The sequence below is a fragment of the Thalassophryne amazonica genome, chromosome 3 (genome assembly GCF_902500255.1).
Source record: "Thalassophryne amazonica chromosome 3, fThaAma1.1, whole genome shotgun sequence".
NCBI classification, from domain to species: Eukaryota; Metazoa; Chordata; class Actinopteri; order Batrachoidiformes; family Batrachoididae; genus Thalassophryne; species Thalassophryne amazonica.
Window position 1 is genome coordinate 4,093,594 of NC_047105.1, and position 18,339 is coordinate 4,111,932.

At 43.9% G+C, this 18,339-nt stretch overlaps 1 protein-coding gene across 1 annotated transcript in view; it reads right to left on the reverse strand.

Moving 5' to 3' along the window:
* hgh1 (HGH1 homolog (S. cerevisiae)) overlaps positions 1 to 18,339 on the reverse strand; it is a 69,233-nt gene that overhangs the window by 45,691 nt on the left and 5,203 nt on the right. The window contains exons 6-8 of the mRNA XM_034164719.1: positions 12,213 to 12,364; positions 11,749 to 11,849; positions 10,531 to 10,629 (exon numbers count right to left, since the gene is read on the reverse strand). Of these exons, the coding sequence (XP_034020610.1) occupies positions 10,531 to 10,629; positions 11,749 to 11,849; positions 12,213 to 12,364 (352 nt within the window). The remainder of the gene's footprint in view (positions 1 to 10,530; positions 10,630 to 11,748; positions 11,850 to 12,212; positions 12,365 to 18,339) is intronic.

The following is an 18,339-nucleotide window of genomic DNA, read 5'->3' on the forward strand; positions in this document are numbered from 1 at the left end:
TAGTCATGGACATTTTGTGTTACCCACCAATTTATTACGACATGCAATCATTTGGGCCCACGGACCCGATCATTGTTCGCGAGTCCAAATTATGAACAAACTAAAAGCTGTCTGGTGGTCACCATATATGGCAGCTACAGTGGACCGTTTGTTGAATGAGTGTGAGGTATGTGCACAGTACAATGTCCGGAAATCATTCACAGCCCCTTTAGCCCACATTCCGGTCCCTGATGGGCCATTCAGACATCTTATGATGGATTTCATAGACATGGGAGCTGAAAATCGAGTTAAACGAATGAGATATGTTTTGGTAGTGATATGCAGATTCAGCCGATGGATTGAGGCAGTAGCCTCTGCAAATCAAGACCATAAAACGGTAGCTAAATTCTTGTGCCGAGATGTCTTTCCAAGATTTGGCATTCCAGATACTATCTCATCTGACAACGGTAGGGCTTTTGTAGCCAAGGTTACACAAGAAACATTCAAACAATTGGGTATCAAACAGAAGTTTGGGTGTGTTTATCACCCTCAATCAAATGGGGCGGTGGAACGGGCTAATGGCATTTTAAAGAACAAACTAGCAAAAATCATAGCAGACAGCAATGGCAAACTAACCTGGCTGGATGCTTTGACGCTTGCTTTATTGTCAATGCGCTCACAAACTAACCGACTAACCCATTTGACACCATTTGAAGCTCTTACAGGTCGGCCGATGCTATTCCATACCTGAGAGGACCCTACGAAGGACCATCGCTGGAGCAGCTACAAGACGAATGGCATAATTATCTGAGACAGTTAACCCAAATACACAAAACTATCTTTTTGCAGGTCAAAGGTGCTACAGAAGACAGAGAAGCAGAGATTCCACTCGAAAATCAGAGCATCCAGCCTGGTGATCTGGTTTATGTCAAAGTGTTCAAAAGAAGTGGGACAGGCCCCGCCGAGAAGGTCCTTTTAAAGTTATTCTTGCCTCACGTACAGCAGTCAAAGTAGACGGTAAGGACACTTGGTTTCATTTAAACCACTGCTGTAGGGTTGGTGGCACAGCGCCCCTGCGGCCTCGGCAAGCTCGTCTTGGCAGAGCCGCCGGGCCAAGGGGGGAAGCAAGAGAAGCCAGAGACCCTACAGCAGCACCGAGGGACGGCCACGCCTCCCTGCAGCCAGAAGAAGCACCGAGGGAAGGCCACGCCTCCCTGCAGCCAGGCGAACACCGGCCAAGGCGCTCACAGAGACTGATTGAACAAAGACGACGCACAGCTTCAGAGAGTAGTGGATCCCTGCCAGATAGAGCAGCGACAGACTCAGATGCAGACTCAGGAACAACTGGAGACGCAGGCCAACAGACAGACAGAATTACAGACCGACAGATAGACAGGCCACAGGAGACATCAGACTCGGACAGCAACTTAGATTTACCGACAGAAGAACCACAGGAAGTACAACCCAAACAAAGCACAGATACACCACACATCCCTAGTGACAGCTCATCTAGTGACGGCTCACTCAGTAGCACATCTAGTAGCACATCTCAACAGTCACCAGAACAATGATTAAGGAATTATTCAAGGGATTGACAATACTACTGGTGGTCAGTATGGGAGAAAATAGACATCCAAAACATACAACGGACTGTGCCGTGGCCATGGCCGCAATAGCAGCTAAACAAGGCATTCTAAACACAGGAAAAACATATAATTTGGTATACATTAAATCAAAAGCCTACAAGAACATAGGAATACAGGGAAAGCTGGGGGATTACATATTAGGCGAAGCCATTAGCATCAAATGTGAAGAGGAGGGAACACTCAACATAGAGGTAATTTGTGATAAAAGAGGATGCAGGGAAACCAAGAAAGACGTAACTGTTACAGTACATGAAGCCACAAAATGGGTAAAAATCAAACCAAGGAAAAAGAGGACAATTAGAAGCCTAGAAACAAGCAGTCACTTAGGGAGATGGGATCCCAGTACAGACCTAGCCCGTACACAAGGGCTGAAGACCAATTTATTTTACCAATGGTTGAAATTTTCGGCTAGGCAGATCAGTGAAAAGCCGTGCATAGCCTGTCACCGGAAAGGTGTGATACCTCAGGCTAAACCCCTACCTGATATCAACAACTGTTATAGGAGCCCCCAACATAACTCAGACCAAGCAGAATGCTATACACAATGTGTTATGAAAATGGCAGTAGGTGATGAAAAATATGCTGCCGACAGTAAACTTTGTCCAGTGCCCCTAAGTACAGAAGGAACCGTTCCACCTATGATCAAAATAGAGAAAGGGATGATACACCCATTCTGTATAGCTAAAGGCTTAGTAGCACAATACATAAGCGATTGGCAGGTAGGGACGACCCAGGCAAAACACCACATACAGTGTATGCAAAAGCAGCAAGAATACAAACCGGCCAAAGCATCATGGAACATTACTGTATGTCACACCCTGCCTGCAGCAGGCATACAGTGTGAACAAATAGTACCGGCCACAGGGGGGTCTGTAATTGGACTGAATCTCACCCATGCTTCATAGGTATCTACTCCAAATTTAGCTAAGGGAACGGTACCCTTAGCTGACATCTTTTGGATATGCGGACAAAAAAGGAAACTCCTGTCATCGCTGTCCCCGAATTGGAAAGGCCTTTGTGCTCCTGTGATGCTCACAGGAGCTATAACAGTAATTGAAATGCCAAATTCAATACAACCCATGCCACAGAAACTTTGTAAGAAAAGAGGAATAATGACACTTAAAACAGACTACAACGTCACAGTAAGAAACGGGATACCAGAAGGGATACCCCGACAGTTAGAAGCCATAGACAGTAGCAGAGTTAAAGCAGATGAAGACGCGGATAAATGGGGATGGGCATTGGCTCTGTTCGGGGTTACTCCAAAAATCCATTCTAGGTTCCAGGAGGTGCAGTGGATTAATTACTTGTGGTATAATCAGCAAAGATACCTGAACTGGACATTGGCAGCAGTAGGAGCCTTAACCGAACAACTGCACGCCACCTCGCTAATGACAATGCAAAATAGATTAGCTATCGAGATGATGATGGCTGATGAACAAGGAGTTTGTATTATGATCAAAGCCACCGAATGTTGCACAGCTATTCCCATGCGTACAGGGGAAGACGGAAATTTGACAGAGCTCTTAATCACACTTGAAGAGATGCAACAGGAACTGTTAAGTAACTCCATAGGAGGGAGAAATGAAACTGACGATTCTGGATACATTGTAGGGAATGGAATGAATATTGGCCCACTGTTTTCACTGTTTGGGACTCTAAGGAGAGGGTGGATATCATGGAAAGACTGGTTATACCAGATAGGTGTAGTCTTGGCACTAACAGGGGTGGCGGTCTTGCTGGTAATATGTTGTGGTATTCCCTTGATAAAATTTCTGGTCAATAAATTGATTTCATCCACAGTAGGACAGCTCCCACTGTTAGCCATCCGAGCCCTAGAAGAAAGCACAAACGAAACAGACAGAGAACCAGAATATATGGAAATGGATGAAATACCAATTATCCTCCCCGACAGCCCCCAGCTCCCTAATATTGTGGCGTATACCCCAGATAGGGAGGACTGGGATGGACCGTGCTTGGTGATATTGTAGACGAGGAAGAAGACATGCACGCACATTTACATTCACACACATGCACCCACAAAAATGAGGGATAGGATAGACAATATCTGAAAGAATGACATGGAGCTGTAATAATGAACGTATATGTATATTACTAGGACACAGGAGTATGGCTGAGAGACCAGACTCCCCTGATCAGGGACCTATGCCTGATCTGCCTCTATCAAGTCTGATTGGACTCTCAGAACTGTTTGGAGAAGAGGATATACAGGAGGGATGGTCGAGACATGATTGGTCGCCACAGCCGCTTTCCATCCAGCAGCTAAACCAGTTGGCAACAGAAGGATCTTCATCGTTCCAGCACCTGGCGATGACGGCTTCACAGAATCTGCCTGCAGCAAGAGTCGGCCCGAGGACTCCACCATCACCTGAAGGACCCTTTGGACTCAGGAACACACCCCTTCCGCAGATGCCATGGAGACAGTCACATGTGCCAGTGGCAACGATACCCTCCAGGGGAGGCAGCCAAGGTCGGCCATATGCAGCAACTGCCCGAGTGCATCCTAGACCCAATTCACTGCTAGGACCTGTCCCCAGCTTTCCACCCCCAAGGCAGGAGAGATATTCTGATCAGCCCAGTGCCTCTGGAGGAGGATCAGCAGGGGTAGACCTTAGCCGAACTCACCCACCAGGACAGAGGGGAGCTTTGTACAGGCTGCTAAATGCCCAGAGTGTCCCAACCACTTGCCTGTGTGACATCAACAATACTCCCCCCACACACGAAATGCCTTCCCCCTTGTACTTCCTGTCCCCTGGGCTGCACAACCTTAATCTGGTCATGGTCACCCCACAGGACATGGCAATCTTGGTTCGAGAGCTTCGTCTTCCACAAGAGTCTGTTCCAAAAACGTTGGAGCAGCTCCTGCCCCTCACAAATCACATTCCCCATGAGCTATTTGAGGAAATCATGCCACAACTAAGTCAGACAGCTGCATACCTGTTCAGGATACACCGTGACAATGCCAACATCTCTTGTGCTCAGGAGGGCCTCCATACTCAACTGTGTGGTCTTCAGTCTAGTATGGACATGCTAGCCAGTATGATGGAGCATATGGAGAGGGAACAGCTAGGGCTGGCCACCACCACCCTGAATGTGGGCAAGAATTCTCTGGGGGCCCTGTACAACCTGGCCAAGCAGCACAAGGAGCTGGAAAGATCCATCAGAGAACTGCACGACTGTCTGAAAGCCAGAATTCCTGATCCTTCCCCCACTACCCCTGAAAGGCCAACCTCCCCATATTCCCCAACTTCTCCCAAAACTTCAGACGCTGAGTAAATGCTGAGGAGCGCGGACTGACGTAATGGCACTGAAAACGGACTATGATCTTGGTTCTTGAGTTTGAATTGCGGACTGGTTTCAAAAATCTGAGTGTAAATAAAAACAAAGAAGGATATATGTTAGTAACGAAGGTTGGGTAAATGTCTGTCCTTACCATCATCTGCGTAACACAGATAAAGCTAAATGCGTACACATAGATATCACATTGCAAAGTTATAAAAAGGGGACCCTTACACGGCGTGTTTGTAGATTTAGTAGTAAAGATGCACCATAGGGACCCCTTTTTCTTAAATTATAGCATGCCTCAAGAGACATGCATCGCCTAAATTTGGCGTCTGGCCAAAAAGGGCATTAGAAAACAAGCTGAAAAAGAAGAAAACAAAGTGGAGAATGTTGAGAAATGGCCTATAATGAAAACCATTATATGATTGACTAAGGCAAATGACTTAAGGACGGACATGAAGGGAAACCATTTATGGTGTTTTATCATTTAACTAGACATAGCTGCGCTAACCTTAGAATAGTTTCTTGATTGGTTGACTAAATAGTGGTAACGTAGGGGTTATTTGATGCATTTAAGTAATAAATGTGTGACTCTTTAACAAAATAATATGTAGAACCAAGTATAATGGGTTGGAGCCTCTGGTTGAGTGAGACAATAGATGCCAGAAGATGATTGGTTGCACTGATGTCAATGTAAAGCCTTTACTTTGCCATGATTAAGAGGTTGCTGTAACTTGTTTTATGTGGCCATTTTAAGTGCCTTGAATTACACCAAAACTCAATGTTTGAATGTCACCTTGCGTTGATATAATCCAGCTAATTGATCACCTTGTGCCTTAGTATGTAGGTTCACCTGCACTTCAATATATTTACCGTGTGAAGTATCACTGATATTCATATCCGCACCAGAGTTATCAGTAATTCGAGTGATGTGTTTTTCTTTTTTATTGCAATGCACAAATGAGGATGTCTTGTCGGTAAACAACCCAAGAGTATAATTGATGTAATGGGACTCTTTCGAGTCCCAGAGGAGGGACTGTAGAAGAATTTTTAGGTCCTTATTTGAACTATGATGAACTATCAAGTGTCCTGATCCGAACTGTATGTCCTCTGGTTGAACTAGCAGGTGTTCAACCCAAAAAAAGGGCTTTATTAGTCATTCAGTCTGTCAGGGGCTTTCCAAGGCCTTTTAGGTGCTTTCCCGCAGGCCACGTGCAGGGGCCTCAGGCCAGCTGCACCTGTGGCTGAGGCCACGTGCGGGGGGGCCTCAGGCCAGCTGCACCTGTGGCTGAAGGTCTTTTAAAAAAAATCAGTTGTAAATCCTTCACGTTTTAATGGGAGCGTTTGTCACATTGAAATAATGGCCTAACACCTGCTTAGGGTTCACTAGAGGACGCTTCCAATAGAAAACCATGTCTTGGGAATGAAATAAATAAAAAAGTCGAAGGAGGAGCGATGCCCGCGGGTCTCCAATAAATAGATGAGCGCGGTTGTCATATTCAGTCTCTCTAGAGGACTCAGTTTGTCTAAGCTCTGTGTCGAAGGCTTAAATAAACTTAAAAACTCTGTGCATTTTATCTTGCTTAAGGCTGAATTATTCTAAAGTGTTGTGTCCTTTTCTAACATATCACTTGCAATTAGTTTGTGTTATCTAAAAGACGACATCCTGAGAAGACTAAAGACGAGCCACGTCACTACGATATTGTCAAAGCGCACCTTCATCTTTAATGACTACCATATTGTCACAGCGCGCCATCATCTTCAATGACTACGATATTCTCACAGCGCACCGTTGTCTCTAATGACTACGATATTCTCTCAGTGCACCATTATCTTCAATGACTACGATATTCTCACAGCGCACCTTCATCTTTAATGGCTACGATATTGTCAAAGCGCACCTTCATCTTCAATGACTACGATATTCTCACAGCGCACCGTTGTCTCTAATGACTACGATATTCTCTCAGTGCACCATTATGTTCAATGACTACGATATTCTCACAGCGCACCGTCATCTTTAATGGCTATGATATTATTACAACGCAGCGTCATCTTTAATGGCTACGATATTGTCAAAGCGCACCTTCATCTTTAATGACTACCATATTGTCACAGCGCACCGTCATCTTCAATGACTACGATATTCTCACAGCGCACCGTTGTCTCTAATGACTACAATATTCTCTCAGTGCACCATTATCTTCAATGACTACGATATTCTCACAGCGCACCGTCATCTTTAATGGCTATGATATTGTCAAAGCGCACCTTCATCTTTAATGGCTACGATATTATTACAACGCACCGTCATCTTTCAAATCAAATCAATTTTATTTATATAGCGCCAAATCACAACAAACAGTTGCCCCAAGGTGCTTTATATTGCAAGGCAAAGCCATACAATAATTACAGAAAAACCCCAATGGTCAAAACAACCCCCCGTGAGCAAGCACTTGGCGACAGTGGGAAGGAAAAACTCCCTTTTAACAGGAAGAAACCTCCAGCAGAACCAGACTCAGGGAGGGGCAGTCTTCTGCTAGGACTGGTTGGGGCTGAGGGAGAGAACCAGGAAAAAGACATGCTGTGGAGGGGAGCAGAGATCAATCACTAATGATTAAATGCAGAGTGGTGCATACAGAGCAAAAAGAGAAAGAAACACTCAGTGCATCATGGGAACCCCCCAGCAGTCTAAGTCTATAGCAGCATAACTAAGGGATGGTTCAGGGTCACCTGATCCAGCCCTAACTATAAGCTTTAGCAAAAAGGAAAGTTTTAAGCCTAATCTTAAAGGAGAGAGGGTGTCTGTCTCCCTGATCTGAATTGGGAGCTGGTTCCAGAGGAGAGGAGCCTGAAAGCTGAAGGCTCTGCCTCCCATTCTACTCTTACAAACCCTAGGAACTACAAGTAAGCCTGCAGTCTGAGAGCGAAGCGCTCTATTGGGGTGATATGGTACTATGAGGTCCCTAAGATAAGATGGGACCTGATTATTCAAAACCTTATAAGTAAGAAGAAGAATTTTAAATTCTATTCTAGAATTAACAGGAAGCCAATGAAGAGAGGCCAATATGGGTGAGATATGCTCTCTCCTTCTAGTCCCCGTCAGTACTCTAGCTGCAGCATTTTGAATTAACTGAAGGCTTTTCAGGGAACTTTTAGGACAACCTGATAATAATGAATTACAATAGTCCAGCCTAGAGGAAATAAATGCATGAATTAGTTTTCAGCAACGCACCGTCATCTTTAATGACTATGATATTATTACAACGCACTGTCATCTTTAATAAGCATGACTTTCTCCGTCATCTTTAATCAAATCAATTTTATTTATTGGGATTGGGAGCTGGTTCCACAGGAGAGGAGCCTGAAAGCTGAAGGCTCTGCCTCCCATTCTACTCTTACATACCCTAGGAACTACAAGTAAGCCTGCAGTCTGAGAGCGAAGCGCTCTATTGGGGTGATATGGTACTATGAGGTCCCTAAGATAAGATGGGACCTGATTATTTAATGACTACCATATTCTCACAGCGCACTGTTATCTTTAATGACTACGATATTCTCCCAGTGCACCGTTGTCTCTAATGACTACGATATCCTCACAGTGCACCGTAATCTTTAATGACTACGATATTCTCCCAGTGCACCGTAATCTTTAATGACTACGATATTCTCCCAGTGCACCATTATCTTTAATGACTACGATATTGTCACAGCGCGCCGTTATCTTTAATGACTACCATATTGTCACAGCGCACCGTTATCTTTAATGACTACTATATTGTCACAGCGCACCGTTATCTTTAATGACTACCATATTGTCACAGCGCACCGTCATCTTTAATGACTACCATATTTTCACAGCGCACCGTTATCTTTAATGACTACCATATTGTCACAGCGCACCGTCATCTTTAATGACTACCATATTTTCACAGCGCACCGTCATCTTCAATGGCTATGATATTATTACAATGCACCGTCATCTTTAATGGCTACGATATTCTCACAGCACACTGTCAGCTTTAATGACTATGATATTATTACAACGCACCGTCATCTTTAATGGCTACGATATTCTCACAGCACACTGTCAGCTTTAATGACTATGATATTATTACGACGCACCGTCATCTTTAATAAGCATGACTTTCTCAAAGCGCATGTCATCTTTAATGGCTATGATATTATCACAACGCACCGTCATCTTTAATGGCTATGATATTATCACAACGCACCGTCATCTTTAATGGCTACGATATTATCACAACGCACTGTCAGCTTTAATGACTACGATATTATCACAACGCACTGTCAGCTTTAATGACTACGATATTATCACAACGCACTGTCAGCTTTAATGACTACGATATTATCACAACGCACTGTCAGCTTTAATGACTACGATATTATCACAACGCACTGTCAGCTTTAATGACTACGATATTATCACAACGCACTGTCAGCTTTAATGACTACGATATTATCACAACGCACTGTCAGCTTTAATGACTACGATATTATCACAACGCACTGTCAGCTTTAATGACTACGATATTATCACAACGCACTGTCATCTTTAATGGCTACGATATTCTCACAGTGCACCGTCATCTTTAATGACTATGATATTCTCACAGTGCACCGTCATATTTAATGGCTACGGTACTCTGCCAATGCACCGTCATCTGTAATGGCTATGGTATTCTCACAGCACACCATTATCTTCAATGACTACCATATTCTCACAGCGCACCGTCATCTTTAATGGCTATGATATTGTCAGAGCGCACCGTCATCTGTAATGACTACCATATTCTCACAGCGCACCGTCATCTTTAATGGCTACGATATTCTCACAGTGCACCGTCATCTTTAATGGCTACGATATTCTCACAGTGCACCGTCATCTTTAATGGCTACGATATTATTACAACGCAGCGTCATCTTTAATGGCTACGATACTGTCACAGCGCACCGTCATCTTTAATGACTATGATATTCTCACAGCACACTGTTATCTCCAATGACTACAATATTCTCACAGTGCACCGTAATCTTTAATGACTACGATATTCTCCTAGTGCACCATTATCTTCAATGACTACCATATTGTCACAGCGCACCGTCATCTTTAATGACTACCATATTGTCACAGCGCACCGTCATCTTTAATGACTACCATATTGTCACAGCGCACCGTTATCTTTAATGACTGTCATATTGTCACAGCGCACCGTCATCTTCAATGACTACGATATTGTCACAGCGCACCGTCATCTTCAATGACTACGATATTCTCACAGAGCACTGTTATCTTCAATGGCTACGATATTCTCACAGTGCACCGTCATCTTTAATGACTATGATATTACCACAGTGCACTCTGCAGTACTTCACGTGTACTTTGTGCAGCTCAGGAGCTTCGCAACGCAGACTCTGAATCATATCGCCGTGTCCAGATGTATGTTTTTCATGTAATCATGTAAAAACGTCATGATCCTCGAGCCAGTTATTGAACATTTCATGATGATTCTGTGTTTTTAATACCTACACTGTATGAGATACGTGCTTTTTATTGTTTTAATACCAAACAAAGACCAACCTTCATTTTCTTCATCTGTCAGCTCTTCTGGACCAGCAAGTGGCAGCAGGAGGAAGGGCAGGATGTCCACATCGTCGCTTAGCAACCACTCGTGATGAACTAACAGGTGAACCAGAAAACAGACGTGTCATCAATCCGGTTTTATTCAGACTCAAGTGGTTACTTTGTTTTCTGAGCACTGAGAAAAAGTAGAGGTTCAGAAATTCTAAACAGAGAGTGTGATGTTCCAGCTGTCTATCTGTGCACATTCCTCCACCAGCTGAGGCCACCCCTCTATCTGGCTCGTTCTGAGGAATCAAAGTCTCCATTGGTCAGACAGGATGATAATCCCTGCACGGTGTTCTGAGTCTGATCCGGTTCCTCCTTGAAGCAGGTCCTTCTTCACCCTGTTGTCTCCAACCTGCACAACATGTGTAGGCCCGAGAAGCAAATCCTCTTGAAGCCTCCAGTACTAGTCCAAGGAGTACATTCTGGACTTAATCTAGATTGCACGGAGTTGCAGTGTAAGACAGTTCTTCTGGATCAGGAGACAAACACTATGTGACAAAACGGACTAAAATGTCCTGTGAGGACTCAGCCTTTGGTTCTGGTGCTTCTGGGCCTGGCTGTCTCCGGGCTGCAGTGAAATTAAATCTAATGCTGAACGACATACAGCTACAGACAACTTGAAAATGAAGTCATTGAAGTTGTGGTGGGTGCTGGACCACATCCATAGATCACCTCCATGTCCAGGTTCAGTGACCAGGCACAGTCCCCTCTGGAGTACTCTGGCACAGGTTCATCCGGGAAGGCTGACCACAGGGATTTCCCAACCTCCAGTTGCCCCATTTAAAAAAGAAACCACGACAGATAGGGCCATTAGGACCTGAGGGCAAAGTTCATCCACCTTAGTGACCTCTGGAAGCTAACGAGTCCTCCAGTTCTCTCCTTCAGGTGCAGGACTGTCTCAAAGAATCGCACTTCCTGGCTTATCAAGTAAATTCACCACATCTGTAGAGTCAGAGACTGCTACGATCAGGACTTTATTTCTGACACTGTCCCAAGGTTGATCCAATCAGATCTAAAGTAGCTGATACCAGTCCACCTCCTGCATGAGGTCCAGCTCCTTCCATGTCCCCAGAGCCCGCCACTCAAGATGTTTGCACCAAACCCTGATGCCTGCACTTGTAGAACCCTTTATGAGTTTACAGCAGTGGTTCAGCACTCTGGGAGTCTCACCGTAGTCAAAGCAGCAGTTCCGCAGGACGCCAACGACTCCTCCCCTCCTGACTGTCGATGCCTGGAACTGTGTGTACGGCAACAACCTCTGAACAACACACCTGAAAGACACAAAACTTTCAGCTAACTGCACAGCCAACTTAGCAACAACGTTACGTCACCATGACCACTGAGAAGCTCCCAGTCCCGAGTTGATTTCATTTAAAGTTGACAAAGATGACACTTCAAGAACACACAGTGTCACTGTCTAAATACTTGTGGACCTAATTGTCTACTGTTAGCAGTAGACAGGTGAAAGGGAAAAACGGAAAGGATCAAAGGAAACCTTATGATCTGTAGACTACATTTACAGCTGTGGGACATAAAAAATCCGCCTGACCTTCAGTGAAACACGCTGGTGTTTTATTTGTTTTGGGGCAGTAAAGACAGGGGGCGCCACTGATCCTCAAACCCTGATCAATCACCTGTCTCTGTCCATCACATAGCTTCTGGCTTCAGGCAGCTGAGTCAGGTTGGACAGCAGAGGACCCAGGTAGTGAAGGGCTGCCTTCTTGTTGTAACTCTCCATGCAGAACATGTCCACCAGCTGGGACAGACACACCTCGTCCTGTAGGACCTGAAGCACAAGACCTCATACGTAAGAAAGTCTGAATGCTCCCAAGGAACACTGGAAATATGCTAACAAGTTCTTCACTGTTAGTGTGAACACACATGTTCCAGTCATCAGGCACCTGAGTGCTGCTTGTTCTAACACAAACAGGAATCAGCGATCACAAACCATTTAGCGTCTGGACAGAACTCTTGGTGGAACTTCTTAGGCACAGTGTCCATATGTCTATATGGGGGGGGTTGTAAATGTGGCTGCATGTCGCACCCAATAGCTTTTATTCACAGCACTTCGCTGTTTTGTGCAGCTGCTCAGAGTTCTTTTAAATTGAAAATCCTTCATTTTTAGAAAGCAGAATAAAACCAGTCACTCTGTGAGGGTGAAGCCTTTGCAGTCTGTGTCAACAGTCAGCTTATTTGTCACACAAAATCTATGATGAGAAAAAAAAACTCATCTGTGACAACAGATTGGACAGATGCTTGATTCCTGCTAAGGGTGAGTGGTTTTAATCACTGTACAATTATGAGGTAGTTGTGGCTCCTCAAAGTCTCTGGACTTGACATCACCAGATTTTGGTGTCACTTTTTAGAAACAGCTGCAAGGCAGTGCAGTTGACTTGGAACTGCTTTGGCCAAACTACCAATGACAATAAATCAATAAATAATTAAAAAAACACAGAAGTGCTTTGGGGCCAAACTGGTGACCAGTCAGACAGAACTGTGATCCATCCTTATCCACCTAAAACTGTGAGACAAGGACAAACCAAGAACCCAGAGGGAGGTGTCAGGCCAGAACATCTTCAGTGCACCTTGATGTTGGTTCTACAAGTTTCCGGAAGTTGACCGGAGGGATGGGACTTCATTCTTCCAAAGCGATTCCCTCATTTTTATTTAGAGTATGGTGGCAGCATCAGCACCGGACCAAAATTTGATTTGAGTTTTGGTGACTGGATTTTGAAAACGACTGAATGTTAATTTGAGGTGTTCCTTCGGTAAATTTATTCGGCTTTTTTGTTTCATGCATTTCCCGTCTGTATCTCCCAAAGGAAGGTGTTACGTGGGTGCCCCCTTGGACTGACCCAATCACTGCAGTCCTCAGCAAAGAGTCCCCTGTGTGTTGGATTAATGATCATGTGTCACACCTGATGCACCCTCACAACAAAAAGATGCCTCATCCAGTCTGACAAAAAGTCATTCCAGCAGTAATCAAGGATTCTTCACAGAAGTGTAGTAACAACAGATATTTCCTACTTCATTCTAGTTCCCTGGACAGCATACATTCCATGCAGATTGCAGGATCATCTACAAAGTCCAAGTCAGTCCATCTTTCCTCACCAAGAAGAAGAAGAAGAAGAAGGGGCCTTTATTGTATTGCACATACAGTGAGGAAAATAAGTATTTGAATATCCTGCGATTTTGCAAGTTCTCCCACTTAGAAATCATGGAGGGGTCTGAAATTTTCATCTTAGGTGCATGTCCACTGTGAGAGACATAATCTAAAAAAAAAAAAAAAAAGAAAAATCCAGAAATCACAATGTATGATTTTTTTTTTTTATAATTTATTTGTATGTTACTGCTGCAAATAAGTATTTGAACACCTACCAACCAGCAAGAATTCTCTCTCACAGACCTGTTAATTTTTCTTTAAGAAGTCCTCTTATTCTGCACTCTTTACCTGTATTAATTGCACCTGTTTGAACTTGTTACCTGTATAAAAGACACCTGTTCACACAATCAATCACACTCCAACCTGTCCACCATAGCCAAGACCAAAGAGCTGTCTAAGGACACCAGGGACAAAACTGTAGACCTGCACAAAGCTGGGATGGACTACAGGACAACAGGCAAGCAGCTTGGTAGAAGACAACAACTGTTATAATTATTTATTAGAAAGTGGAAGAAACACAAGATGACTGTCAATCTCCCTCGGTCTGGGATTCAATCAACTTTTTTTTTTTTCTTATATAGCGCCAAATCACAACAAACAGTTGCCCCAAGGCGCTCCATATTGCAAGGCAAGGCCATACAATAACCATGAAAAACCCCAACGGTCAAAACGACCCCCTATGAGCAAGCACTTGGCCACAGTGGGAAGGAAAAACTCCCTTTTAACAGGAAGAAACCTCCAGCAGAACCAGGCTCAGGGAGGGGCAGTCTTCTGCTGGGACTGGTTGGGGCTGAGGGAAAGAACCAGGAAAAAGACATGCCGAGAAGGGGGGCAGAGATCGATCACTAATGATTAAATGCAGAGTGATGCATACGGAGCAAAAAAAGAAAGAAACAGTGCATCATGGGAACCCCCCACAGTCTACGTCTAAAGCAACATAACCAAGGGATGGTCCAGGGTCACCCGATCCAGCCCTAACTATAAGCCTTAGCGAAAAGGAAAGTTTTAAGCCTAATCTTAAAAGTAGAGAGGGTATCTGTCTCCCTGATCTGAATTGGGAGCTGGTTCCACAGGAGAGGAGCCTGAAAGCTGAAGGCTCTGCCTCCCATTCTACTCTTACAAACCCTAGGAAACACAAGTAAGCCCGCAGTCTGAGAGCGAAGCGCTCTAATGGGGTAATATGGTACTACGAGGTCCCTAAGATAAGATGGGACCTGATTATTCAAAACCTTATAAGTAAGAAGAAGAATTTTAAATTCTATTCTAGAATTAACAGGAAGCCAATGAAGAGAGGCCAACACGGGTGAGATATGCTCTCTCCTGCTAGTCCCCGTCAGTACTCTAGCTGCAGCATTCTGAACCAACTGAAGGCTTTTTAGGGAACTTTTAGGACAACCTGATAATAATGAATTACAATAGTCCAGCCTAGAGGAAATAAATGCATGAATTAGTTTTTCAGCATCACTCTGAGACAAGACCTTTCTGATTTTAGAAATATTGCGTAAATGCAAAAAGGCAGTCCTACATATTTGTTTAATATGCGCTTTGAATGACATATCCTGATCAAAAATAACTCCAAGATTTCTCACAGTATTACTAGAGATCAGGGAAATGCCATCCAGAGTAACGATCTGGTTAGACACCATGCTTCTAAGATTTGTGGGGCCAAGTACAATAACTTCAGTTTTATCTGAGTTTAAAAGCAGGAAATTAGAGGTCATCCATGTCTTTATGTCTGTAAGACAATCCTGCAGTTTAGCTAATTGGTGTGTATCCTCTGGCTTCATGGATAGATAAAGCTGGGTATCATCTGCGTAACAATGAAAATTTAAGCAATGCCGTCTAATAATACTGCCCAAGGGAAGCATGTATAAAGTGAATAAAATTGGTCCTAGCACAGAACCTTGTGGAACTCCATAATTAACTTTAGTCTGTGAAGAAGATTCCCCATTTACATGAACAAACTGTAATCTATTAGACAAATATGATTCAAACCACCGCAGCGCAATGCCTTTAATACCTATGACATGCTCTAATCTCTGTAATAAAATTTTATGGTCAACAGTATCAAAAGCAGCACTGAGGTCCAACAGAACAAGCACAGAGATAAGTCCACTGTCCGAAGCCATAAGAAGATCATTTGTAACCTTCACTAATGCTGTTTCTGTACTATGATGAATTCTAAAACCTGACTGAAACTCTTCAAATAGACCATTCCTCTGCAGGTGATCAGTTAGCTGTTTTACAACTACCCTCTCAAGAATCTTTGAGAGAAAAGGAAGGTTGGAGATTGGCCTATAATTAGCTAAGATAGCTGGGTCAAGTGATGGCTTTTTAAGTAATGGTTTAATTACTGCCACCTTAAAGGCCTGTGGTACATAACCAACTAACAAAGGATTCCATGCAAGATCTCACTTTGTGGAGTAAGGATGATTCTGAGAAAGCTCAGAACTACACAGGAGGACCTGGTCAATGATCTGAAGAGAGCTGGGACCACAGTCACAAAGATTACATTAGTAACACATGATGCTGTCATGGTTTAAAATCCTGCAGGGCAGCAAGGTCCCCCTGCTCAAGCCAGCACATGTCCAGGCCCGTTTGAAGTTCACCAGTGACCATCTGGATGATCCAGAGGAGGCATGGGAGAAGGTCATGTGGTCAGATGAGACCAAAATAGAACTTTTTGAAATCAACTCCACTTACCATGTTTAGAGGATGAGAACAACCCCAAGAAAACCATCCCAACCGTGAAGCATGGGGTGGAAACATCATACTCTGGGGGTGATCTTCTGCAAAGGGGACAGGACAACTGCACCGTATTGAAGGGAGGATGGATGGGGTCATGTATTGCGAGATTTTGGCAAACAACCTCCTTCCCTCGGTAAGAGCATTGAAGATGGGTCATGGATGGGTCTTCCAGCATGACAATGACCCCAAACACACAGCCAAGGCAACTAAGGAGGGGCTCTGTAAGAAGCATTTCAAGGTCTTGGAGTGGCCTGGCCAGTCTCCAGACCTGAACTCAATAGAAAATCTTTGTAGGGAGCTGAAACTCCAAACCTGAAAGATCTAGAGAAGATCTGTATGGAGGAGTGGACCAAAATCCCTGCTACAGTGTGTGCAAACCTGGTGAAAAACTACAGGAAATGTCTGCAAACAAAGGCTACTGTACCAAATATTAACATTGATTTTCACAGGTGTTCAAATACTTATTTGCAGCAGTAACATACAAATAAATGATTAAAAAATCATACATTACACACGTAGCCTACAAATACCCCGACATCCCTCACCCCGACAACCCTCCTCCTCCGTACGAAGACTCCATTGGTCCAGACACGCTCCTCTACGTGGACCTCAGGAACAGCAGGATTCCCATGGTGCCGAGCCAGATCAACACCATGGGAGATGGGCTTCAGGCCAATATTACCAACACATCTGCTCCTGTACCGGAGTCGGCTCCACCTTCTCAGGAAAAGGAGGACTCCATGGACAGCAGTATCCTGCTGGTGGGTTCCGACACGCCGACAGATGGCCAGGTGCCCGTGCCCTCAGAGTGTGGTGGCGTCTCCACCCTCAACAATGTGCTGTAGGACGACAGACAAGCCGCGGGTGACTGTACCCAGACTGCCCCTACTCGTAAAAGGTGATAATGAGTGAAATCTGATCCAAAAGCGCAAAGAGAAAACTGACACTGTTCAAATTGAATCAGAAATATTGTTGAGATGACTGTTTTGACACTTTGTACAGAATCATCAGGATGTGGATCAACCTGAGGATGATGTCTTTTGGTTTTTATTTTGTGTTTGTCTGAAGGCATGCCTGCTACTGCAGTCGGTCTTTTGGTGAATGTAGAAGTGGGAACAGACTGAAGTTTTTTTTTTTCATCTACAAAAAATACTACGATAAAGCTGAGAAAGCTGCATTTTGACTTTAAATGTTGACTGGGCGAAGCTTTTGAAATCTGGGAAATGGTTGAGTGTCCATGATGTAAATAACCTTTCACCTTGAAAAGATTTATTAAACTTTTGTTAAACAGTGCAACAAAAACAAAGGATCAGATCTTGATTTATGAGTTCTGTTTTACCCCCGCTTTCTAATTGGTGTGATACATGAACCCATCTTCCAGATTTACAGTTTGGACCTTTTTTTTTTTTCTTTTTTTTGATGAAGAGGCTCTTCTGTTTCGAGCGGGTACGGTTCCTTTCCTCCTGCAGGATTTTTATTAATTGATGCTGGGCCAAGTGAACATCCTGGTACAACCTCTCTGAGTTCACTGTTGTTATTTTGATGGCTACTTTATGATCACAATGAATTTTATTGTGGAGACAAATGGTCTGAACTGCTGTGAAAGTTTTGTCTGGTCTGAGATTAAGGATTACATACTTTTCATTGGTTTAGAGGATATATTTAAAATAACTTCATATGCTCACCTTGCTGTTTTTGCTTTATTGTCAAATATTTGGGGGGAGGTGATGGTCTAGTGGTTAGGGTGTTGGGCTTGAGTCCAGAAGATCATGGGTTCAAATCCCTGCCTGACTGGAAAATCACTAAGGGCCCTTGGGCAAGGCCTTTAATCCCCTATTGCTCCCGGTGTG